Below are 25,581 nucleotides of genomic sequence, written 5' to 3'. Positions count from 1 at the left end.
TACTTTATGATTCAATCATTAATATTATTATTTTAATCAACGAATCGATCATAAGATCATTATATATTTTAAAGCGAATGAAGATCCTTGATAGGGTGATGGTTTGCCAACTAATTTTAAGTCCCAACATTAATTGACTCGTAAATGGGAATTGGTAGCATGATTCTACGTATACAACAAGATTTGTACCCGTAAGTCTTAACAAAAACCAAGTTTTTGTTTAAACAAAGGAAACAAATCATTAATGGAGTATCACTGGAGAATTGATACTGACCGTTAGGCCTGGTAACATCCTATTTTCAGCTAATTGAAAGAGAAAGGAACGAAAATAAATTATACATCGTTATTATGTTATTTGAGGGATCATTGATATGGCATTTTAGCTACACGGATGATTAGAGAGTATAATACAAAAACAGGATATGAAAATGTCAAAGAATTATTGACATATCCAGATTTACCTAATGGTCGAACTAGTGAAAATGTCTGAGTTAGGGAAAAAAGAAGTATGAATTGTCTTTTAAATTAGCAAGTATTGGTTTCTGGTGTTGCAATTGATCGAAGGTTAGATTTGAATGTAATAACTGGTTTTTTTTCCACCTTTAATAATTTTCTATTGATGAACCAGTATGACATTTGATATGAATGATATGTGTTAAAATTGATATTTGAATATAACACAGCCTAAAAAATTAGTTCAAGAATTTAAGATTATCCAAGTCTGTATATACAACTTACAAGAACTTAATCCAACAGAGTTATCATCCCCTTACGTCTAGAAATGAATATCTGGAACGTGAAGTTTACAAAACATTATTGGTTAGACTATAGTACAGTCCAACACATAACTCAAGCCCCGGAATGGACAGCTGGAATGTAAAATTTATAATATATTATCGGATGACTCATAGAATATTGGAATATATAACGGTGGGTCTGAGCTCTGATCGTGTGAAGATCGAGATTTAAACCTAACTCAACCCTAAAAAGCTAGCTTAAAGGATAATTATTCAAGTTCATATATACAAACTCTAAAAAATTTGATCCAACCGATACAGGACATCTCACACAATTATAGTAATGATATATGTACAATTTATTTGAGATTTGATACTTATTTATCAAGGAGCTAATTAATTATTTATGTTTGAACAAATTTTGACACAAGTTATTAATAATATATCAAGCAAAGGTGCGCTGTCTTTGCTCACAGCTAGCTACGCACACTGAAACAACCTCGGAGAGAGAAGAGGAGAGGATTGTTCTTCGTCTTCTTCAATTCCCTCAACTGCCCTTTTTGTGTGTACACTCTCTTCTCTCTCTTGTACTATCTAGTTGGCAATCTTCTTAGCTTTTCGTCGCTCTCTCTCTGGTTGCTGCATCATTTTCTGGTCCAAGAAATTCTCCTCTCCACCTTCATTTCTGTACAAATTTATGCTGAACTGTTTGTCAACCCCGAATTAATACATTTTAGCTTTCTCTTTCTTGTGGGTTTGGTTTACTTTATTTTTTTGGTTATTTTGTTAAAGTTTGTCGCTCCCGATGGAAGCTAATTCTTCTGGGGAGGATTGTTGCGTAAAAGTTGCAGTTCACATCAGACCTTTGGTGGGAGACGAAAGGCTTCAGGGCTGTGAAGATTGTGTTACTGTAGTAACTGGGAAGCCTCAGGTACTGTCAATGTTTGTTACATGAGACGTGTTTTTAGTGTGGAGTTGTGAATTTGCTGCAATTTGAAGAAACATGCGTTTTGGTTCTGTGATTGATTGTGGGATGAATTTGGCCATTTTTTTCTTGTGGAATTGATTGGATTCTTAAAGATCTGATCGTTCTGTGATGCTAAAATCCCCATGGAGTTTTGGTTTTGTTGCTTGTGATTACTGGAGGCTGTGCATGTTGCTGTGTTTGTGAGCTCTTTGGTGATTCCACATCAATCCAGCGTTGGGTTGTCTAACAATAGCAAAAACTTTAATAAGTCTCACATTTTCTTTTGCATTGTTATGAGAGGACTTTTTTTAGCACTTGAAAAACGCAAATTCATGGAAGTGGAAGTGATGAAGTTTGAGGCATAGGAAGATCATATTATGTTCTTCCTTAATTTCTAGTTTCTGGACTTATTAAACCATTCAGGATTTTGAGTGGGATTGGTCTCTAATATAGAAGAAAAAAACATTTGGCATGTGATACCCTGGAAGCTTTTGTATTGGATCGTTGATTGTTTCTGGGATTTGTTGCTCTGTACACAAATTTTTCTTTTTTCTTTACCCCTTTCTGTATTTACGTATTTTGACTTCATTCCCATTCTGGATACATGGAGATATTTTGGTGGAATCAACTTTTGTTGGATAATTCCTTCTTTTGGAACTTAATATAAAAAAACCAATTATTTTCCTTCCTGGTTTTGTTTTGTGTTTTGTATCTGTTCATATTTACAGGAGGATTAATACGAATCCTCTCTTACATTGTGATGTTTATTGTTGTTATATACACTTTAGAAGAAAGAAGGTTCGAGTCAAAACTTTTGAAAATTTTGCCTAATTTAGCTGCATGAATATGCATTTGTGCAAGAACGCTTTGCGATATCTATTTACTTTCTCAGTTCGTCGAAGTACCCAAAAAATTTTGTCGGATGTATGATTTTTAACGTTTTTGTTCCAGAACCATTTCTATTTTGATTTCCTGGTTCGGACTAGTGAATTTTCTATTTAAGAAGTTTGTCTTATATTTACGGCCTAAAAATGCACTCGATATTCAGATTGGCTAGCTCATCAATTCTTTTATTGTAATGGATACTACTGTGTGCAACAGGTACAAATTGGTTCCCATTCATTTACATTTGACCATGTTTATGGAAGCACGGGATCTCCATCGACATTAATGTACGATGAATGTGTTACGCCACTTGTCGATGGCTTGTTTCAAGGTTATAATGCTACTGTTCTTGCCTATGGACAGGTGAGATTACATGCTGTTAACCTTTTGTTCACTAATGAGGTTCATTTTATATTGGTGGCTAGGGTTAATTATGATATTTAAATGTTTGACTTTTCAATGTGGTGCAGACCGGGTCAGGAAAAACATACACCATGGGTACTAGTCTCAAAGATGGATATGAAACTGGGCTAATTCCCAAAGTGATGAATGCTTTGTTTAGCAAGATTGAAACATTGAAGAATGAAATTGAATTCCAACTGCATGTTTCCTTCATTGAGGTTTATCCAATCACCTTGTCCGGTTCTTCTATTGATTTTTAAGCTATTACCTTTATATCTATAAGTATCCTGCATATCATTTTAATGAAAAGAGCGTTTCCTCCACTCCAATAAGAAGAAACATGTCTAGATGAAAATAATTATAATGCTTTCATGCATTTATACATGTGGAGACAAAGGCTATATTGCATGTAATATTTAGATAATGTCTTTCTTTTTAATTAAGGTTCAAAAAGAGCTATTAATGAAGGATTGCGAGCATTGTAATGTTCATGATATTCTGTTTCATATTAGTGTCGGATTTATATAGCATCTCATGTTATGGTTGAGACTGTATCTTCTTCTTCCTATAGATTCATAAAGAAGAGGTACAAGACCTTCTCGATCCCAATTCCATCAGTAAGCCAGAGGTAGCAAATGGACATGCGGGAAAAGTAAACATCCCTGGGAAACCTCCTATACAAATCCGTGAAACATCAGATGGTGTAATTACGCTTGCTGGATCCACTGAATGCAGTGTAAATACACTCAAAGAAATGGTTGATTGCCTGGAGAAAGGATCACTAAGCAGAGCAACTGGGAGTACAAACATGAACAACCAATCAAGGTTGGTGATCCAATATCAACTGTTGGTGTCTATTAAGTTGTAATTTTATGCAAATTCGTGTATCTGAACTGTTTGGTCGAAGTTCCTCAGTTGGCTGAACTATTATGGCCTAACCACTTTACCCTATTATTATGCCACTGCATTTCAAAATCCTACTGTTTTTCCTATAGAAAAGTAAGTGTATAACTGATGGCCATTTGTTCTAAGTTCTCAACATATCCTCTGACAACTGTAGTTTGTGAATGTTGCCTTACAAAAGGCTATGTTAAGCGATTTAACCTGTGTATTCACTATATCCATATTCATCTAACTTTCACACAATAATGAACAGGGTAGTAGGTCTTTCCTGGTTTGAAAAGTGTAGATGGCATAGTATATTAAAAGATGCATCTCTTGCTGAAATCTTCTGCCTAAATTTGGTTAAGTTATTGATGAGTGCAATAATTTCTTCTTCTCTCTCAGCCGTTCTCATGCCATATTCACCATAACAATGGAGCAGATGCGTAAACTCCATCCAGGTCAGTCTAATGATGGCAATTTAACCGACTATATGGCTGATGAATATCTCTGTGCCAAGTTGCATCTGGTGGATCTTGCCGGATCAGAACGTGCCAAGAGAACAGGCTCTGATGGCTTACGATTTAAAGAAGGTTAGAGTCAGAGAAGTAATTTTTATCTGTTCATATGTGCTCATTTTCATGTTGAATGTTTGTAACATATCTTTTACAGGCGTTCACATTAACAAGGGGCTTCTTGCTCTTGGGAATGTTATTAGTGCTCTTGGTGATGAGAAAAAACGAAAAGAGGGAGTTCATGTGCCATATCGGGACAGCAAACTTACTCGGTTACTGCAGGTCTGTCACATCATTTCCTGTATAATGCAATAGTTATCCCTCCATGGTTCTTAAAATTTTATTCTTTGGATGTTGGCAGGATTCTCTCGGTGGCAACAGCAGAACAGTAATGATAGGTAATGCATAGTTTGTCATAAGCTTTTGTGTGCCTGATTTTCATTTAAACTTCCATATCCCAGTAATCTATTTTCGTATCTTAAGAAATGTGGTTTAAAATGTTTAAAGGAATACCTTTAGACTACTGATGCTCTTTGTGTTTTAACTCCTCTCATCAGCGTGTATTAGTCCTGCTGATATTAATGCTGAAGAAACCCTCAACACTTTAAAGTATGCCAATCGTGCTCGAAATATCCAGAATAAACCTGTTGTAAGTGTTGCAGTAGAATCTGTTTCTCCCCATATTCAATGTGTTATTTTCACCATATTAACTGCCGATGGTTACCTTTCAATGTTTTCAAATTGAATGAATTTAGTTTCTCGATGATCAGATTAACAGAGACCCAATATCTAATGAAATGATGAGGATGCGTCAGCAATTAGAATTTATGCAAGCAGAACTTTGTGCTCGTGGAGGAGTAGTTTCCGTTAATGAGATGCAGGTGAAGTGGATTATCCTTATTCTTAACCCCTTTGTGGTTGAAAAGTCTTCAACTGGTACAAGCATGAAGCTTTCACGTGTTTAAAATTAAATATTGAGGAAGAGTCTTAGCTAGTGTTAACTTGTACAGGGTCTCAAGGATAGGATTTCTTTTCTCGAGGCTACTAATGAGGAGCTGTGTCGGGAACTCAATGAGTTTCGCAATAGGGGCACTTCCTTTGAGCTATATGAAGATGACTCTAAAGTATGCAATTATATTTTAAGGGTCATTCATCATAAATAGATGATTCATTTGGCATCAAATATCAAAGATTGTGTAAATCTATACTGTCATTCTTCAAAGTGAAATTACTACATCGCAGGTTTATGTAAATGGTTTGATAAAAAGTGAAGGGCTCAAAAGGGGATTGCAAAATGTGGAATCATCTGACTATGAAATGAGTGAGAGCAGTATGTTTTTTGAGCTCGAACTTAGCTCCAATTAATCTTCAGTTTTCTATCCATGAATCAAAATCGAATCCTGTGAAGACGGAGGAATTTATGTAGTTAAACTTAATTTACCTATAGATATTCAAGAGTAATTTCTGTACTTGTGGTTTGTTTGTAATGATTTCAGGTGATTCTGGAGAAGTTGATGAAGATACGGCTAAAGAGTTGGAGCATACTTATTTGCAGAATAGTATGGATAAAGAACTGAATGAACTGAATCGAAGATTGGAGCAGAAGGAGGTAATTGACATTCTAAAATCAGCTTCTATCTTTGATGGACATATTTGGCTGATCTTTTCTGTTCATATCAGAAAATACATGCTCTACTCTAGAAGAAAAATTATTAGTGTCTGTGTTTGAATGCTCAATAATATCGAATAAAGTATGAATATGTGCACATTTGCCACTACTGTATGGAACAATTTTCTTGCCAATATTTGTTTAACTGAGTCTAAATTTGTACTACATCTTGCAGTCAGAAATGAAACTTTTTGGAGGCCATAATGCCATGGCTCTTAAGCAACATTTTGGAAAGAAAATATTGGAATTAGAGGAGGAAAAAAGGACTGTTCAGGTTTCGTAGGATGATAAATTATAATGCTGTTAGCTTTTTGTAGTTAACCTAACTCATCCACCTATTAATTCATGCAGCATGAGAGGGATCGACTTCTGACAGAAGTCGAAAATCTTTCTGCAAATACTGGTGAACAACAGAAATTGGAAGATGTGCATGCACAGAAACTGAAAGTTCTTGAAGCTCAGGTTTTCCGTTTTTCATTTTTGTAACTTATTACCTGTCTCAATTATCTTTTGTTTTTCTCATTCTAATCTTTCTATGCTAAATGTTTCCATTTGTACACATCAGATACAAGATCTTAAAAAGAAACAAGAGAATCAGGTTCAACTTCTAAAGCAGAAACAGAAGAGCGATGAAGCTGCTAAAAAGTTACAAGAGGAAATACAATGCATAAAGGCACAAAAGGTCGCACATTTTCTTCCTGTATATTCATATTTGTCAAATTTTTTGGTTTCTAACATTCAGTGATTTTGTAGGTTCAATTGCAACATAAGATTAAGCAAGAGGCTGAACAATTTCGACAATGGAAGGCATCTCGCGAAAAGGAATTGCTGCAGGTATTTTTCGCTACTGATTTCTCTTACTTCCAAATATTGAGCTTTGTTTGACATACAATCTCCATACAGTTGCGGAAGGAGGGAAGAAGAAACGAGTACGAGAGACATAAATTGCAAGTACTGAATCAGCGACAAAAAATGGTTAGACCTTATGTCTAGTTTCAATTTTTATGGACTAAAAAGATAGTTAGATGTTAATATGATATCAATGTTGTCGAAACAGTTAACCGGTTTTTTTAACCCTCTGTTTGCATCACAAATAGAGTTCAGAACAATTAAGCTTATCTTTACTCATCTATTTGCAAAATACTGGAATTCTTTAATCCAATAAATATTTATTTAAATACTTACTGTGTCATCCTATATTTCCGGGAGATAAATTTGGCCCTACCCTCAATTTTTCCCTTGAATAAAATTTTAGCTGTAATAAAGAGTGATTCCAAAAGGATAGCATTCCGTTTTTAATATGTACTGTATTGAAGAGGAAATACTAATGGGAACTCCCTGATATTTTATTTCAGGTCCTTCAGAGGAAGACGGAGGAAGCTGCAATGGCTACCAAGAGACTGAAAGAATTGCTGGAAGCACGTAAATCAGCTCGCGACAACTCTGGTAGGTGTTTTCCTTCGATAATTTTATTGGTTTTGTCACCTCATGTTCTTTGTACCGAGCGATGTAATGACTCGACGCATCCAAATTTTCTGGAAACAATGTTGATGATGTTTGGAAACTCAAGTATTCATATTTATGGTTCAGCAAAAACGAAATAATGAACAGCGCCCACTTCTTATTTATATACTGATAGTCATCTCTTTCTCAGTGTCTAGCAATGGAAATGGTGTTAATGGACAGGTACCTGCATACTCTAATCCTTATGAATAAGATACTGATCTTTTCTGACGAAACTTGACCATGTAAAACTAACTTTTGTTTTCCAGAGTAACGAGAAGTCCATGCAGCGATGGATTGAGCATGAGCTCGAAGTTATGGTGAATGTTCATGAAGTTCGTTATGAGTATGAGAAGCAAAGCCAAGTGTATGTAGTAGTTATAGTTTTAATGATATTTGCTTTAATTTGTTTGGGCATTTGAATATCGTGTTATATGTTATATTTTCATCATGCACCTTCAGACATGCAAATCACGATAGTATTTCTAACAGCTTTGTTGTCTCATTTCCAGTAGAGCTGCAGTGGCAGAAGAGTTGGCTGTTTTGAGACAAGTTGATGAATTTCCTTTGAAGGCTGTCTCTCCAAATAGTGGAAAAAATGGCTTTTCTAGGTGAGAATGACATCAAAATTAGTTCTTTATTCATGTGGGCGATATCGTATTTAGACATTATTTCTTCTTAGTTCTTACACAGCGTAGTATTGACAGCATTTCATGCTTGAATGTTACGAAATTTTTTGAACTGTGGTTGATTAGTTTCTTATCTTTTTCAGGGCATCTTCAATGTCACCTAACGCAAGAATGGCTAGAATTTCTTCTCTTGAAAGCATGCTGAGTATTTCATCAAATTCACTTGTCGCAATGGCTTCACAGCTTTCAGAAGCAGAAGAACGAGAGCGTTGCATCAGCAATCGTGGACGCTGGAACCAACTACGTTCTATGGGGGATGCAAAAAACCTACTCCAGTATACATTCAACTATCTTGGTGAAACCAGGTGATTAGGTTTTCCCTAGTCTGATTGAAATTTTCTTCTTTGTGTTCCTTTTATATTTTTACCAAAACATCACATAATTTAGCATTTAGAGAAGCAAGTCACTGTAAAAAAACCATTTCGGAACAAAAATCAATTTTATGGATTTTCTTGTGATCAAAAGGTGCAAATTGTGGGAAAAAGATGTTGAAATCAAAGAGATGAAAGATCAGTTAAAGGAACTAGTAGGCTTGTTACGACAAAGTGAAGTTAGAAGGAAGGAAGTCGAGAAGGAGCTAAAACATACCGTGGCCATGGCATTGGGAACACCACCTGCAGTAAGATTGTTTTTGTTTATGTTTTTTGTTTTTCTCCTTCAGTTGATTTCGTTTTTCAATTATTTCTATTTATGTCTGGACCGTACAATTGCTACAGGGAAGCATACACAAACACGTTGACATGACTGGTTCTCTTTCTCCTATTCCCGTTCCAGCACAGAAACAACTCAAATACACCGCAGGAATAGTTAACGGTTCAGTCAGAGAGTCGGCTGCATTCATGGATCAAACAAGAAAGGTTGGTTTTCTATTCCTTGAACTCTGTGTTGCTACGTAAAGTTCTATTGACTTACTATTCAAGTTCTGGCAAACACAGATGGTTCCTATTGGACAGTTGTCAATGAAGAAATTAGCACTTGTTGGACAGGGTGGGAAACTGTGGAGATGGAAGAGGAGTCATCATCAGTGGTTGTTACAGTTCAAATGGAAGTGGCAAAAACCTTGGAGACTATCAGAATTGATTAGACACAGTGATGAAACCGTCATGAGGACTAGGCCTCGTCCACAAGCTCTTCATGACGTCATGTATAGAAATGGTCGCTAGCTTGTATATCTCAACTGTCTCTACGTAGGGAATTGTATTGAAATAAGTGCAGGTAAAACCAGAATGTGTCGATGCCACTATCTATTTTTATAACCCCCTAACACATTCTCATCCCGTGTATTGAAATGCAGCAGGGGAGGTATAACAGTTTTGGGAGACTTTGTTAACTACGATGGTAGAAATGAGTATGAAATGGAAAAGTGGTTTTCCACCTTGGAGTTTTGTAGCCTTAGTCACATTTCTGTGAATTGGAACTACTGTTGAATGGAATGGCAGACAAAATGCATCTTCGTTGATGGCCAGTGTCATGTAAATCAATCTTTGAAAGGGAAATGTATCAAATATACACTAGTGGTTGTGTATCATGTGTTTATTTCTTTTGTTTTCTCTTTCTTTTATTCTTCTTTTTTCTTTGGTTGATGGCTGATTGGCCTTTGTGTAGATCGGGACAGAACATACAATGAAGCAATCGTTAATTTGAGAAAAACGATGGACTAGTTTAGTAGTATTGTTAACATGTTTTTATTTCTTCCGTATGGATCCGAACTCTGTCCGACTAGGTTAACATCTTTCAGTCAACCTGCATTTTATGCTTTTCTTTCGAAATATATATCCAGTGCCTCCGTTGCACACTGTTCTTATTAAACCATCAACGGCAAATCATAATGTGACACTGAACCTACAAGAACATTGTGCATCCACTATACCAAAGAACAAATACGACGACACAATGGAACATTCATCAGGTTCACAATATACCCAATTTCACTGGTACCCTGCATCCACGTGAAGATTGTTTCATCACGCCTCTCGAGGCCATCAAATGTTACGCTGCACCCCATTGGAATGTTGCACACATATCACATAAATGTCTCTCAACGTACGATGAAATGTACAGGCCCAACACCAAGTGCTCGGCAAACTCAGATTTTGCTACACCAGAACGCAAAATGTTCCTCTCTACGATGACTGCTCACAAGACCACCGCACTGCAAACAGACGAAGCTGCTTCCATCTGAGGATGCATCGAGCACGATTTGAGAACGTCCTGTCTCAGCAAGGATTGAAGTTCCTCGAGCTACTGGTTCACTCGGGTGGCCATTTATGTTGTGAAATGAGGTTCCATGTTGAGAAGGGATGGCCTCAGCGATAGCACATTCGGCAAACAGTGAAGCCAACTCTGCAGCAGCAGCACTAGCTCTAACTTTGTTTATGTATAGCTCTCGTGCTCGATTAAGAGCTTCAGAGACGGCTTTATCTCCACCTTGTATTTTCATAGCCGTCACCACCTTTAACCAAACAAATAATTTGAGTAAAAAAGCAGTGCTCTTAAAAAATGGCAAACAATAACCGATTAAAGACTTCCGGACATCCAATATCATCATCAGATTACCAGTGATAAACGACCAGGCAGGGCACATTACCCAAACGTTTTATTCTAGAATAAGAAAGATATTGATGCATATCCATTCGTAATTCCCTTTAGTCACACACTATCTTTGTGGAAAGAGGCGTCTCAAGAAGTCGAGAAAAACCACAATGCCAAATTATATCACTGGTCGTTTTACATGAGGAATCATTATCGCAACACAAATATGTCAAAGGCTGGAAGGATTTTAATATAGAACTTCTTTACGATGTCCTAGCAATCATTAGGGCCTGTCTGGCTTATAAGCTCAGCTTCACGATCACAAAGGTGGTGCCATTCCATCTTATGGATAAAACTATTGGCATCTCAACCCGCTGTTCTTCCAAACTATGAACAATTATGAGCAAAATCATACCGCAATAGGAGCACACATAGCACCATATAAAGCAGCAATACTAGTGACCAGTCATAACCAATTATTTGCGATGCTTATGAACGGAGGAAAAGACGGTGAACATGGCCTGACACGTCCCAAAATCTTATGTCCCTCGGCATTTTTCTCGGTAAACCAACAGTACTTGAGGAAAAATTGCTATGCTCTAATCCGCTAGGCAATCTTTTTCTGTTTTACCCACGTTTTTCCCATTCAAATACCGGGAGACTGGGACACAAGTCCCATAAAGCCAAATGTTTTCCATTTGTGGCAATGGCAGAACTATTGAAACATTGACAAGATTCAAACCACAACATCCACCAAACCACGGAAAAAAACGAAAGAAATGCCTTGTAAATATATCATTTGCTAGCTTTTGCTCTAATTCAAGAAATCCAAACTTGGATACAAAAGAATTCAAATGATCAGTCACGAGAGATGTCGCCAATAAAGGCATATAGTTTAAATGAACATTTCATAGTTGATCCACCATGATGCAATCAAGAAAGCCAACTTTTCGTAAGAAAACTAATATTGATAAAAATACAAGTAGGTCAGAGAAATTTACCGCTTGCAGAGCTTGGGAGGGCTTGTCTTGATCAACGAGCTGGCGAGCCATTGACAACAGATTCCTGACGATGTTGATGGGGTCAGAATTGGACGCCACACCCTGCGGCGGAGAGGCGACGGCCTCCGCCTCCATCATATCTTCTTCCGTACACTTCATGGCATTACTGTTTCTTCATATATTTCACTTTCACCCCTAAAGCCTCCGCCTTTTGGATTTTTTATGCAGTTTATGTGATCTCAAACAATTTTCTGGTTTGTTCTTGATTCTACGAGAGATCCTCTACATTTTGGGCCTTAAATGATTCCGAATTTTATGTGCTTATGTTCATAATGCCCAATTTCAATGTCACGTGACGAAGGTTGAACGTCATTGAAAACTATTTCAATTAAAGTAACTCTGTTGTAACATAGTCTCATGAATCTTTATCTGTGAGACGGGTCAACCATATTGATATTCAAAATCTGTGAAACGGATCGTAATTTTTTTCGAGAACTCGAGATCTCGTCCCAATCTTTGGAACATAGAAATCAGATGCAATATAATGATATACAATGGGACACATTTCTCATACGGAGGAAAATAGAAAGATAAAAAAAACATATAAGCTATATGTTCCTATATAGAAATGTCAATGGGACGGGTTTGGCAAAACCCAAGACCCTCCCCATGAAAAAACTTTGACCCATTACCTGTCCCACCCCGATTAAATATTCTTCGGACCCACCCCATCTCAATTACGAAACGGGATCGGTTAGAACCGTGAGACCCGAATTTTTTTAAAATAAAAAAGTAATATTTTTTCTCACATGACTGAATTATGAAACAGACAAGCCTCTAAACACAACATTGTGAAAAATTAATTCACGTCTTCGACCATACTTAATAATAACAAACAAAGTATTTTTACGACATAAAGAATTACATAAAAAAAAAAAGAGTTACTAGCTCTCCAAAAAAATCTTGACATCGTCATAACATAATTTAAACAGATCAATATAAAATCAGCGAATAGATAATATTTCAGACACATTCTTCGGGATCATTTTCCTCTTTATCAAGAATTGTGGGACAAGTTGATAAACTACTTGAATAATTAACTACAAAATTAAATAAATAAAGTACATTGAAAAAATAAAATTGTAATTTCAAATTGTAAAAAAATGTAATTAAAAAGGAGAAAGTACAGTAAAAAAATTAAAATGAAAGTACAATAACCATCTTCGCGAGCACATCAATACCTCCAAAGTCGTTGGATTAAGTCTACTAAGATGATGACTAACTATTCTTCCACTATTGCTAAAAGCAGATTCAAATGCAACAGTTGACATAGGAATAACTAAAACCGTTATGGTTGAGGTGAGCTACTAAAAAAATAAAAATTAATAAAACTAAAATCCTAGAGTATTTATATCCACATATATGGGGCGTGTATTATAGGACCCATGACCCACCCCATATCCGGACGGGTTTGAAAAATTGGACCCAAGACCCACCCCATGACCCATTTAGTATGCCCAAACTCACCCCATACACACGGGTCCATTGCGGATCTCGGTAAAACCCGGACCCATTGACATACCTATTTCATATTTTTTGCTTTCTAGCTTCAATATTCTTCTCCATAAATTCATTCAAATTTCATTTTACATATTTTCTAGATACACATTTAATTTTAATTTGATTATAATTTAATAATTGAACTTTAACTTTTATAATAAAATAAACTTAAAAACATAATTTGTTTGGCCCACAAAATGTATTTGCCCCATTTAATTTATAGGAACGTAGAAATGAAGCAGGACATATTACATTTAACATAAAATGGTATGAATTCAACCATAATCAATTTTTACAGCTCATTTTTATAATAAAAATAATATTTTTCATTGGTGATCTAAATAAAATATATTTCTCACAAAACTGACCCGCGAGAGCATCTCACATGAGTTTTTATGTATTATTTAAGGTTACTAAACAAATGAATTTTCATATAACCATGCTAACTCTATCCCACAAGACATATTATATATAATTTTTTTATAATTATAAAGTTTGCCTATAAAATTGTTTATATTAAAAGGTAATAATTTTTTATAGATGACCCAAATAAAATATATATCTCATAAAATTAGCTCGTGAGACGATCTCACGTGAGTTTGTGTGTAAATATAATACTATTAATTAAGACTGAGTGGCTAAATTATTAATTAAGAATGAGTGGCTTTTAGTAATTGTTTATGTAACTAAAAATAGATTGCCTAAAATAACCCAATTTCTTTGAAATATTGTATTTTGTTGTTTTCCTATAATATAAGTGTGGACTTTCTTTCTCTTTCCCAGATAATATTATTTTATTTATTCATGTTGAAAATTAATATTTAAAACATGTGTGTTGAATATTTAAATGTTGAATATTTGAATGTTGAAAATAAGAATTGTAAATATTGAAAATTAGTGTGTGATGATGTAGGTAATGATGAATTTTTTTTTGGATTATTTGTAAAGAAATTCTATAAATAGCCTCACAATTTGTGATGAAGTAGAGAGAAAAATTTTATAAAGTGTGTAGTTTGATAAATTTTGAGAGTTTGAGATTTTTACTTTTTACCATAAATTTTTACTTTTTCACAACACGTTATCAGCACGAAGCTCTAAAGGTCATCCATATTTTTCCAAGCTCCAAAACAGAAGAAAAAGGTAACAAAAGTAATAATATTTATTTTACTGTTTATTTATTGTGTATATATTTAATATATAATATAATGTTATAAATTTTTCAAAAACTTGTTATAAATCCTAGAAGGATGTTAAGACGACATCCCACATTCCCGGTAAGGGATACGACAAGTATAAAAGCCTATAAGGTTTTTAAACAAAATAATTTATGACACCTCATTATAATAATGTGATATGATATACATAATTATTTAAACATGACTAATATTATATACATCATATTATTACCATAAAATTATACAAATACATACATTTATTTTTTTGTACACCAACGGTCATAAACAGTAACAAAACGGCTAGTTTTTGCCCTATAAATATGATCTCACAAACACATTCAATCACTCCAACTTTCTATTCTTCTCTAAACAATTATTCTTCATCAAATTTTCGAAGAAAAAAGAAGATGGCTTTCTCAAGGTTATTTTTAATTATTTTGGTTATCATACTCACGAGTCTTGTATTTATCGGAGAATATCATCCTCGTGTGTTTTCTTTATTTTTACGAATGCTTGTACTTATTGTTTATCCATTACTTTGTATTGCAATATTCATTAACTAATAAAATGCATCGTAATTTTTTTTAGTACCACCATGTCAAACTTGACAAAGCTCGAATTCATTGCTCTTGATATTACGGGGAAAAATTATATGTCATGGACTCTCGATGTAGAAATGCATTTTGAGTCATTGGGTCTAAGTGAGACCATCAAAGAAAATGACATATTGACATCACAAGAAAAGGCAAAAGCCATGATATTTTTGCGTCGACATCTCGACGATGGATTGAAATGTGAATATCTAATTGAAAAAGATCTCATGGCTTTGTGGAAGAGATTAAAAGAAAGATTCGAACATATAAGGGAAGTTATACTTCCGACCGCACGAGATGAATGAAATACGCTGAGATTTCAATATTTTAAAAAAGTCAGTGATTACAACTCGGCGATGTATAGAATAATCTCGCAATTGAAATTTTGTGGGCACGAGATTACTGAATTGGAAATGCTTAAAAAACATTTTTCACTTTTCACGCATCGAATATAACTCTACAACAACAATATAGAGTGCGTGGATTTTCGAGATATTCTGAACTTATTGCCTGTCTCCTTGTGGCGGAAAAGAATAATGAGCTGTTAATGAGAAATCATCAGGCACGACCCACTGGTTCAACGGTATTTCCTGAAGTAAATGTCGTAAACAAAAATGAATTTAAATCTGGAAATCAAAATCAAAGTTATAGACAAGATTTTGGTCGAGGACGAAATCGAGGTCGTGGACGTAGACGTGGAAGTGGTCGTGGTCGTGGACGCGGCTGTGGCTTTGAAAATAATCGAGATAGTTACTTCCATAACTCATCTCAAAAGAGTGTCCCAAACCATCCACAGAAAAGGCATCATGAAAATATTAGTGTTAATGAGAATCACTCAAAAAAAATTTGAAAGTTCTTGTTTCAAATGTGATACTCCAGAACATTGGTCCCGTATTTGTCGAGCCCCTGAGCACCTTTGTAAACTTTATAAAGAATCAAAAGGGGAAAGAAAAGGAGATCAAATTCACTGAACAGAGTGAAACTTTTGAGTGATTCAACTCATTTTGATGCCGGAGATTTTCTGATTGATTTCTCAGACAATGATCAATTTGCTGGTGGAATAAATATGTAAAATATTTTATGTACACGTATGATAATGTTTTATCGTGTGCTATATTTTTTTACATATGTATTATATTGTATTTTATTTTTATAAATGTATTCTCAGTAATTTTATTTCATTGAATATTTTTTTGAAGTTCAAACATAGAAAATGCTATGAACAAAGCTAAAATTTGCGTACCCGATAGTGGTACAACGCATACTATCTTCCGAGATAAAAGATATTTCTTGGAACTAAAACCAACAAAAACAATGGTGAATACAATATCAGGTCCTGTAGACTTGATTAAAGGATGTGGTAAAGCACAATTTTTGTTACCTAATGGTATAAATTTTTTTATTAATGATACTTTATATTCACCACGATCGAAAAGAAATTTGTTGAGTTTTAATGATATATACTCTCATGGGTATGATACTCAAACAATGAATGAAGGGAATGCGAAATATATGTGTCTTACCACATATAAATTAGGAAAGAAATATGTGATTGAAAAACTACCAATGCTCCCTACTGGATTGCATTATACACATATAAGTCCCATTGAATCAAACATGGTAGTTGATAATTCTTCAATATTAACCAATTGGCATGATCGATTAGGACATCCTGGTTCAACAATGATGCGAAGAATTATAGAAAATACACATGGTCATCCACTGAAAGACCAGAAGATCTTTCAGAATAATAAGTTTCAATGTAAAGCATGTTCTCTTGGAAAACTTATTATAAGACCATCACCAGCCAAAATCCAAACTGCATCACCAATGTTTCTTGAACGTATTCAGGGTGATATTTGTGGACCAATCCATCCACCATGTGGACCATTCAGATATTTTATGGTATTAATTGATGCCTCCAGCAGATGGTCACATGTATGTTTATTGTCAACTCGAAATGTTGCATTTGCAAGATTACTTGCTCAAATAATAAAATTGATGAATCAATTTCCCGATTATACAATCAAGAAAATTAGACTTGATAATGCTGGTGAATTTACTTACCAGACTTTCATTGATTATTGTATGTCTATGGGAATCATTGTTGAGCATCATGTTGCTCATGTACATACACAGAATGGATTGGCTGAATCATTGATTAAACATCTGCAAATGATTGCTAGACCAATGATTATGAAAACAAAGCTCCATGTTTCTATATGGGGACATGCAATTTTACATGCTGCTTCATTAATTCGCATCAGACCAAGTGCATATCATAAATACTCCCCATTGCAGCTTGCATTTGGTAAAGAACCAGACATTTCTCATCTGAGAATTTTTGGATGTATGGTGTATGTGCCTATTGCACCACCGCAACGAAAGAAAATGGGACCTCAAAGAAAGGTTGGAATTTATATCGGTTATGATAGTCCATCAATCATTCGATATCTTGAACCTCAGACAGGCGACGTGTTCACAGCACGTTTTGCTGATTGTCATTTTAATGAGGAAATCTTCCCAATGTTAGGGGGAGAACAAAAACATACCGAAAAGAAAATTACATGGTATGTATCATCATTGTTACATCTAGATCCAAGAACAAAACAATGTGAAAAAGATGTACAGCAAATTGTGCACTTGCAAAGAATAGCAAATCAAATACCATATGCATTTACAGATGCAAAAGGGTAACTAAATCATATATACATGTTGTAAATGCTCCTGCTCGAATTGAAATTCCAAAGAAACAAATGAAAGATACTCATGATGTCATAAAACGCCTGAAGCGTGGAAGACCAGTCGGTTCCAAGGATAAAATTCCTCAAAAAAAAAATTCATAGAGAAACACGATGATCACAAAATAGAGAATGATGTTCCTGAAGAAACACATGATGATCACAAAATAGAGAATGATGTTCCTGAAGAAACACGTGACGATGAAAATGTTCTGTCAGAACCACAAACTGACGAGAATCGTGAAATCTCTATCAATTGTATTAATACTGGAAAAATATGGAATCGAAAAGATATAGAAGAAATTGATGATATATTTTCTTATAATGTGGCAATTGACATCATAAATGATAATGAAGATCATGAACCAAAATCTTTTGGTGAATGTAAAAATCGGCATGATTGGATAAAATGGAAAGATGTCATCCAGGTTGAATTGGATTCGCTAAATAAACGTAATTTTTTTGGACCTATAGTCCTTACACCTGAAGGTGTAAAACCTGTTGGATACAAATGGGTTTTTATTCGAAAGCGAAATAAGAAAAATGAAATTGTAAGATATAAAGCTCGACTTGTTGCACAAGGTTTTTCTCAAAGGCCTGGAATTGATTATGAAGAAACGTATTCTCCCGTGATGGACGCAATTACGTTTCTGTATTTGATTAGCTTGGCGGTATCTGAAAATTTAGAAATGCGTCTTATGGATGTTGTTACAGCTTACTTATATGGATCACTTGATAGTAATATATATATGAAAATTCCTGAAGGATTTAAGATGCCTGAAGCACAAAGTTCAAAACCCAGAGAATGTTATTTTGTGAAATTACAAAGATCATTATATGGGTTAAAGCAATCCGACCGAATGTGGTATAATCGGCTAAGTGATCACTTGATGAAAAAGGGATATGTAAATAATTCAATATGCCCTTGTGTTTTCATTAAGAAAACAATATCCGGATGCGTAATTATTGCTGTATATGTTGATGATTTAAACATCATTGGAACGAATAAGGAAATTTAAGAAGTTGTGTAATACTTGAAGGAAGAATTTGAAACGAAGGATCTTGGAAAAACCAAGAATTGTCTGGGTTTACAAATTGAACAAAAAGAATGTGGAATGTTTGTTCACCAGTCAAATTATACAGAAAAGATCCTTAAACGTTTTAATATGGATAAATCAAATCCTTTAAGTACTCCAATGGTTGTTAGATCATTAAACATAGAAAAGGATCCATTCCGTCCATGTGAAGATGATGAAGATATTCTTGGTCCAGAAGTACCATATCTAAGTGCTATCGGTGCTCTTATGTATCTTACAAATTGTACAAGGTCTGATATATCTTTTGCCGTAAATTTATTGGCAAGATTTAGCACATATCCAACAAAGAGACACTGGAACGACAAATTTGGGATTTTGTATTCAAAACATGCTAATCCAAGTATAATTGGTTATGCCGATGCTGGATACTTATCTGATCCACACAAGGCATGTTCCCAAACTGGATATGTATTTACTCGTGGAGGCACTGCAATTTTTTGGCGTTCACAGAAACAAACGCTCGTAACAACTTCATCAAATCATGCCGAGATTATTGCACTACATGAAGCAAGTCGTGAATGTGTGTGGTTAAAATCAATGACCCAACATATCCAAATATCATGCGGATTATCATTTGACGAGAAGCTTGTGTTACTATATGAAGATAATGCTGCATGTGTTGCTCAAATGAAAGAAGGATACATAAAAAGCGACAGAACTAAACATATTCCTCCTAAGTTCTTCGCATTCACCAAGGAGCTTGAGAAGAATAAATGTATTGATGTTTGTCACATTCAATCAAGTGAAAACTCATCAGATCTATTCACAAAGGAACTTCCTACGACAATATTCAGAAATCACATATATAATATTAGGATGCACAATCTACGAAATTTGTGAAGAATTGTTCGTGTCAACATGAGGGGGAGTTTACGTGACTGCACTCTTTTTCCCTTACTATGGTTTTTATCCCAATGAGTTTTTCCTAGTAAGGTTTTTAACGAGCCAGTATAAAAACACGTAATGAAGACAATCATTATGATCATCATCACAAGGGGGAGTGTTGAAAATTAATATTTAAAACATGTGTGTTGAATATTTTAATGTTGAATATTTGAATGTTGAAAATAAGAGTTGTAAATATTGAAAATTAGTGTGTGATAATGTAGGTAATGATGAATTTATTTTTGGATTATTTGTAAAGAAATTCTATAAATAGCCTCACCATTTGTGATGAAATACACAAGTGAGTAGAGTGAAAAATTTTATAAAGTTGTGTAGTTTGGTAAATTTTGAGAGTTTGAAATATTTACTTTTTACCATAAATTTTTACTTTTTTACAACAATCCACATAATTTATAGAACCTATAGATTTTGCAATAAATATAACACTACATTTAAATTTTTAAAATTCAAAATCTATTAAACAAATTTATATATAAAAACACCTCACCCGCATTTTGTTAAATATAATATAAACGTAGATGATCCAAAAGTCAAATCATTCATGCTACTAGGGTGCTCAAAAGTCATATAAAATCAAAAATTCAAACCCAAAAAAAATAAACACTGAATCGAAATTCGATATTTGCAATTCAGATATAAACGTTAAAATCAAATTTTATTTAATTCGATTTCGAATTATATATGTCAAAATCGAACCGGCCGAAAAACAGAAATTTCGTTAAATTAATGATTTTATTTATATTATATATTTTCTGAAATGATATTTAGTGAAAGAATAATCATTTTGAATAATTTTTAGTCGGTTGTTGTTTATTTAATTCATTTAAACTTTATATTTAAATGTCTTACCAAGAAATCATGTAAAAATATAACATATTATATTTTACAATATATTTTTATATATTCTTATATTAGGATATTCAAACTTCAAATAAAATCGAAAAAATTCAAACCAAAAAAACCAAACACTAAGCCGAAATTCGATTTTTGTAATTCGGATATAAATGTTAAAACCGAAGTTTATTTGGTTCGATTTTGGATTATAGATGTCAAAACCGAAACGATCGAAAAAACAAAAATGTAATTAAAATAATAATTTTATTTATATCTTTATTTATATCATATATATTTTTTAGATGATATTTATTAAATGAAGAATCATTTTAAATAATTTTTAGTTGGTTTTTGTATATTTAATTCATTTAGGCTTTATATCTACACGTTTACTAAGAAATCTTATAAAAATGTAACATATAATATTTTTTACAATATATTTATATTATTAATTTAAATAATTGCATGAAGACCGAAATAATCGAACTGAACCGAACCGAAAAAAAATATTCAGATATCGGATTACATATTTCTAAAACCGAAATAAAAAAATAAAAATCAAATTGAACCAACCAATGAACACCTTACTTGTAACCACCACTTTCATTTCCATTAATTTTATAATACAATTTTCATAATAATATTAATAAATTCATGTCAACCCTCCGAACACGAGACGTCACTCTCTTAATGTAAATATAAGTAAATGATATTGAATAATATACCATCTTCATCAATTTACTTGTCATCCAAGTTCAATTTTCTTTTCTTTTTTTCAAAATGTAAAGTTCAAAAAAATTAAAAAAATTATTTTTTAAATTGATATATCTACTCATAGACAATAAATGCACACTGCTTAGGTTAGAGAACCCTAGTGATCTCTTGTGTAGGTACGTACGTGGTTTCTAATTTCCAAAAATACTCTTTAAGATTGCTAAACAAATGGAATTTCAAATAACCCAAACATTTTGCATATAAATTTTAGATAATTCTAAAATTATTTATACAAAATCCGAAACATTATTCACACAAATTCAGATAAATAATATAATCGTATCATTATTTTCAAGAAGGAAAAATATTCACATTTTATCGAAACAATAGTTAGAAACTGCCACAAAATAATTACATGCACAGCTTATTGATAGTTTGTATAAAAACTGGCTTAGTTCAAAAATTCTTTTAAAAAAAAAAACAATTTTACAAAGGGTGAACTGCCTTTAAAAAACTAATCTCTGTAGAAAATGTTTTTGCACTTCTTGATCTACAATAAACAAAAATTTACATTAACTAGACTCACATATAATCTCCAATGTGAAAAGTAGATATAAATAATTGAATATATTGTATAAAATTATGAGTTTTCAGTACTACTATTTCAGATCTGATACAAAAACTGATGCCCTGTGTATAAAAATATTTAACCTAAAGCGTTTACATTTTCATCTCTCTAAAACTGAGTGTAGGTTATTTTCTGTATTCAAATTGAGCCAATATCATAAATATATAAATCAATACTTTGATCTGACATTTTTAACTAAACTTTCTTACATTAGTAATCAAAAATGTTCAGTAAGTGTTAACATTAATAAATTAATTTCAATTTTATATTAAAAACTTATTTTTATTTATCATGTTTGAAATTCAAATATCATATATTAATATTATATTTTCATTATTTTGTATCGGTTATCATCTGTGAAAAAACACGTGAGTTTAAGAAGTGATGATACCTCATTAGAGTGAGGGTCATGGATGATCCGAGATATTATATGGATAGCTCAAATCAGGGTAAATATGCAGGAAGAGTTCGTCAGAGGCCAAGCAGATGAGTGCCCGAGATATCTTCTCCTTGGGTTGCCGGGTTTTCATGCAAGCTCCCGAATGATTTGTAATCGGGCTACCTCGAAAATAACACTTCACTCAAGTGTACCAGAATGGGATACCTTATGCTTGACAATCATTACTGTCAGAACTACAAGGGTTTAGCGTGTCAAAGAAGTTATAAGAGATAGGGTGTGGGCAGCCACACTAGCAGGTGTGCACTGAAAACAAGGTAACCATGAGATTTCACTCTTATAAATAGCAGATATGTTTTACATTTGAGAATGCCAGATATTATTATTTCTAAGCTCTTGGCACTCACGTATATTCACACATATACGTAGTCATTTTCTCCTTCATTCTTCACCTGATCACTTAAGCATTGGAATGGCTAAGCCGGACACCACTCCGACGTCCATTCATGAGTTCGTTCTTTTGTTTGTAGGACACGGTTGTAACCATATTATATAGAGATATACATTCACCACAAAATATATGTCCTCGCTCATTTTCCTAAACAAAAACTACTATCATATCTGGTGGATTGCCTCAACTAGCTCACCCAATTCACTCGGATCGCATCAAGAAGGGATTTAAAAAAAAATTGTGATTCAGAAACCGAAAAAAAAATATTTTTTCTAACATGTACTGATCCCAAACTCAAACGTAGATTGATGATTTAAATACAATTTAGCTTTATACAAACGTACAACACATAGATCATAAAGTTCATGGCCGACACCCCGATTTTGTTTCTGTCCTTTGACCGACTACAATATCAAAATACATTCTTAAATCTTAATACATCTAACATCTTACATCCAATATTCAATTCTTAGGAAAAGTCAAAATTTACCATAATTAAATTAGGAAAACCAATTTCTCTAAATAGTATTCAACGCCGAATAAGAAAAAGAAAGTGAGAATATATAATATAATTTTGTTATTAAAAAAAAAAAGAAACAATGGGAACTTGCGTTGACCACAAGCCAATCTTTTTCCAGCATCGGACGGTGGTGATTTGATCTTCAGTCTCTGATGATAAGATCAAGATGATTCGAGGACCAATGCTTGTGTATTGGGATGGGGGTGGTTGTGTTCCGCTTCGTAAGTGACGATCAACATATTCGGGTCGTCCAAGGCCCGCTCCACGTGCTTCCGGGCCGCGCACCCTTTTACACTGCTACACCTGTAATATCCCCTGGCAAAATTATATGAAATCAGTAATTATATGTATTAAAAATTTTAAAAAAAACATGATTTGATTAAAATTACCTAGGATGAGGGGAACCTTTGATGGGTTTTTGACCATACTTTCTCCAAGAGAAATCATCAGGTGGAATATCAGCCATCTTCATGCTTATAGCTGCCACCCTCTCCACCCTTTTCACCTTTGATTTTCTGTTAATCAAAAGCCAAAAATCAGTCATTAATCTTAAATAACTAATCTTCTTCTGTTGACTTTTTGGTTTCGCTTTCACCTTTTCTTGGGACAGTGGCAACGGCTCCCAGTTGACCCACCGCCGCACTTGCTGTTGGAGTCGTCCATGGAGGTGCACTTCCTCTTCAAAGAGGATATGGAGAGCGGCGGCCTCCCTAGGTGCGTTATCTGAAATCCAGAGGACATCGACTGCTGTAGACTGTCGGTGTCACTGGTTAAGGCGGGCCTAAAGGAATTCGCCGGCGACCCGAAGTTTATCGTGGTTGCCATCTCCTTTTTCTCAGACGACCCGTTCCTCGTCAACTGGTGCGGCAGCGGCAGAAGCCTCTGAACCGGCGTCGGGTACTGAATTTTGGTACACGGCGAGTCATCCACCGCAGGCAAGGCTCGGGGAGGGGACCCAGCTGTCTCGAGATCCGGTTCGACCTTCTCCCGATTAATCTGAATCGGGCCGCGGCGGAATCGGGCGTGGCCGGTTCTGCAGCGGTCGAGTATTGAGATGAATTTCTTGAATTTGTTGACGGCGACATCAACCACGGCCCGGCAGTCGACGTCAGGGGTCGATTCTGCTTGGAACTTATTGGAGGTGGATAATAATCTGATAAGCTTATCGACGCTCTGAAAACCGGCGGCGGCCGCTTCTTGGGCGGCGTTCTCTTCCATCTTGGCGGTGAAACTATAGGCCGGTATACAATCGGCAGCCATAATTTACAAATACAGAGATAACAACAAAAGAAAAAGGGAATTGAAATCGAAAGGACAGGGAAGTTATAAAGGGAAAGTGAAATAAAGTTCTCCAAGGGAGTCAAACTGATGACGTCTTTTTTCCCATTTTGAGGTTTACTTTTCATTTAAACAAATCAACTTTGAATTTGATATTCAATTTATCAATTTTTTATTTACATAAATAATTATAATATTTAAGAAATGCTAAAAGTGTTTTTAATTTTTTTTAAAAAAATTAAAATTACTACAAAAGGCTGTAAAAGTATTTATATATTATATAAGATTAAACAAATTCATCCAAGATTTTCATAATTTAATTTATATTTAGTAACTAATATCATTCTATGCAACAAATAATCAAATATCGTGTTTGACTTTAATTAAAATATTCTATATAATTTGTTAATATATTGTGCATCATATATATATTATTAAATGCAGTAACTTATTTATATTCAGTGTATAAAATTATAGATTATATATTGGTAACTTAAGATGTTAATATGTTTCTTTTAGATAATCACAAAGGCAAAAATTTGTGTGATACTGTCTCAAATATCGTAGTTTGTGAGACGGAGCTAAGAATATTATTTTTTATTGTGAATATATGTAGGATTAACTTGTCTCACAGATAAAGATTCGTGAAACCGTCTCACAAGAAATCGTCTCACAAGAGACCTACTCTGTCACAAATATATAGATATGTATTTATATTTACCAATATATTTTTATTTAATTTGGAGTCTTGTAATTAATAGACTATTGAAAAAAACAAAAATAGTTTATATAAATATTCGTTAAATAATGATAAAATTGGAAAGTTGATACCACAATTGCTATTTTGTTGGAAAAAGAAACTTAAATAATTAAGACGGGTTTAGTAATTTGGATTAAAATTTTTA

The 25,581-nt window shown here is 34.0% G+C and overlaps 3 protein-coding genes across 3 annotated transcripts; 1 reads left to right on the top strand and 2 right to left on the bottom strand.

The window, feature by feature from the left end:
- Positions 1 to 1,203: 1,203 nt before the first annotated feature.
- LOC142551519 (kinesin-like protein KIN-4A) lies at positions 1,204 to 10,446 on the top strand. Its single transcript, XM_075660796.1, has 26 exons — positions 1,204 to 1,299; positions 1,530 to 1,668; positions 2,806 to 2,952; positions 3,060 to 3,209; positions 3,563 to 3,816; positions 4,279 to 4,466; positions 4,546 to 4,670; positions 4,750 to 4,786; positions 4,946 to 5,037; positions 5,159 to 5,269; positions 5,399 to 5,512; positions 5,631 to 5,718; positions 5,885 to 5,997; positions 6,233 to 6,331; positions 6,409 to 6,519; positions 6,623 to 6,739; positions 6,811 to 6,891; positions 6,961 to 7,032; positions 7,413 to 7,503; positions 7,712 to 7,743; positions 7,830 to 7,927; positions 8,073 to 8,171; positions 8,333 to 8,554; positions 8,715 to 8,868; positions 8,966 to 9,106; positions 9,185 to 10,446. Exons 2-26 carry the CDS (start codon positions 1,543 to 1,545, stop codon positions 9,410 to 9,412), a joined length of 3,090 nt encoding a protein of 1,029 aa, XP_075516911.1. The 5' UTR covers positions 1,204 to 1,299; positions 1,530 to 1,542; the 3' UTR covers positions 9,413 to 10,446.
- LOC142551521 (uncharacterized) lies at positions 10,006 to 12,058 on the bottom strand. Its single transcript, XM_075660799.1, has 2 exons — positions 11,783 to 12,058; positions 10,006 to 10,701 (listed from the first exon to the last, which is right to left on the bottom strand). Exons 1-2 carry the CDS (start codon positions 11,939 to 11,941, stop codon positions 10,336 to 10,338), a joined length of 525 nt encoding a protein of 174 aa, XP_075516914.1. The 5' UTR covers positions 11,942 to 12,058; the 3' UTR covers positions 10,006 to 10,335.
- An 11,126-nt stretch (positions 12,059 to 23,184) lies between these two features.
- On the bottom strand, positions 23,185 to 24,761 carry LOC142550913 (putative WRKY transcription factor 7). Its single transcript, XM_075659958.1, has 3 exons — positions 23,994 to 24,761; positions 23,788 to 23,913; positions 23,185 to 23,713 (listed from the first exon to the last, which is right to left on the bottom strand). The coding sequence occupies exons 1-3, from the start codon at positions 24,656 to 24,658 to the stop codon at positions 23,560 to 23,562; spliced, it is 945 nt and encodes a 314-aa protein (XP_075516073.1). The 5' UTR covers positions 24,659 to 24,761; the 3' UTR covers positions 23,185 to 23,559.
- Between the last annotated feature and the right edge of the window lie 820 nt (positions 24,762 to 25,581).

Source organism: Primulina tabacum, chromosome 7 (genome assembly GCF_025594145.1).
Source record: "Primulina tabacum isolate GXHZ01 chromosome 7, ASM2559414v2, whole genome shotgun sequence".
Classification (NCBI taxonomy): Eukaryota; Viridiplantae; Streptophyta; class Magnoliopsida; order Lamiales; family Gesneriaceae; genus Primulina; species Primulina tabacum.
The sequence above is the reverse complement of the archived record's forward strand: the minus strand, read 5'-3'. Positions and strand labels throughout refer to the sequence as shown.

Excerpts from the sequence above, each read along its gene's own strand:
- LOC142551519 (XM_075660796.1), top strand. The coding sequence starts at position 1,543 with ATGGAAGCTAATTCTTCTGGGGAGGATTGTTGCGTAAAAGTTGCAGTT. Across the intron at positions 4,787-4,945 it reads CAGCAGAACAGTAATGATAG|CGTGTATTAGTCCTGCTGAT; the intron begins GTAATGCATAGT and ends TCCTCTCATCAG. Across the intron at positions 7,928-8,072 it reads TATGAGAAGCAAAGCCAAGT|TAGAGCTGCAGTGGCAGAAG; the intron begins GTATGTAGTAGT and ends TCTCATTTCCAG.
- LOC142551521 (XM_075660799.1), bottom strand. The coding sequence starts at position 11,941 with ATGAAGTGTACGGAAGAAGATATGATGGAGGCGGAGGCCGTCGCCTCT. Across the intron at positions 10,702-11,782 it reads CCTCCCAAGCTCTGCAAGCG|GTGGTGACGGCTATGAAAAT; the intron begins GTAAATTTCTCT and ends GTTTGGTTAAAG.
- LOC142550913 (XM_075659958.1), bottom strand. The coding sequence starts at position 24,658 with ATGGCTGCCGATTGTATACCGGCCTATAGTTTCACCGCCAAGATGGAA. Across the intron at positions 23,914-23,993 it reads TGCCACTGTCCCAAGAAAAG|AAAATCAAAGGTGAAAAGGG; the intron begins GTGAAAGCGAAA and ends TTTGATTAACAG. Across the intron at positions 23,714-23,787 it reads AAAGGTTCCCCTCATCCTAG|GGGATATTACAGGTGTAGCA; the intron begins GTAATTTTAATC and ends TAATTTTGCCAG.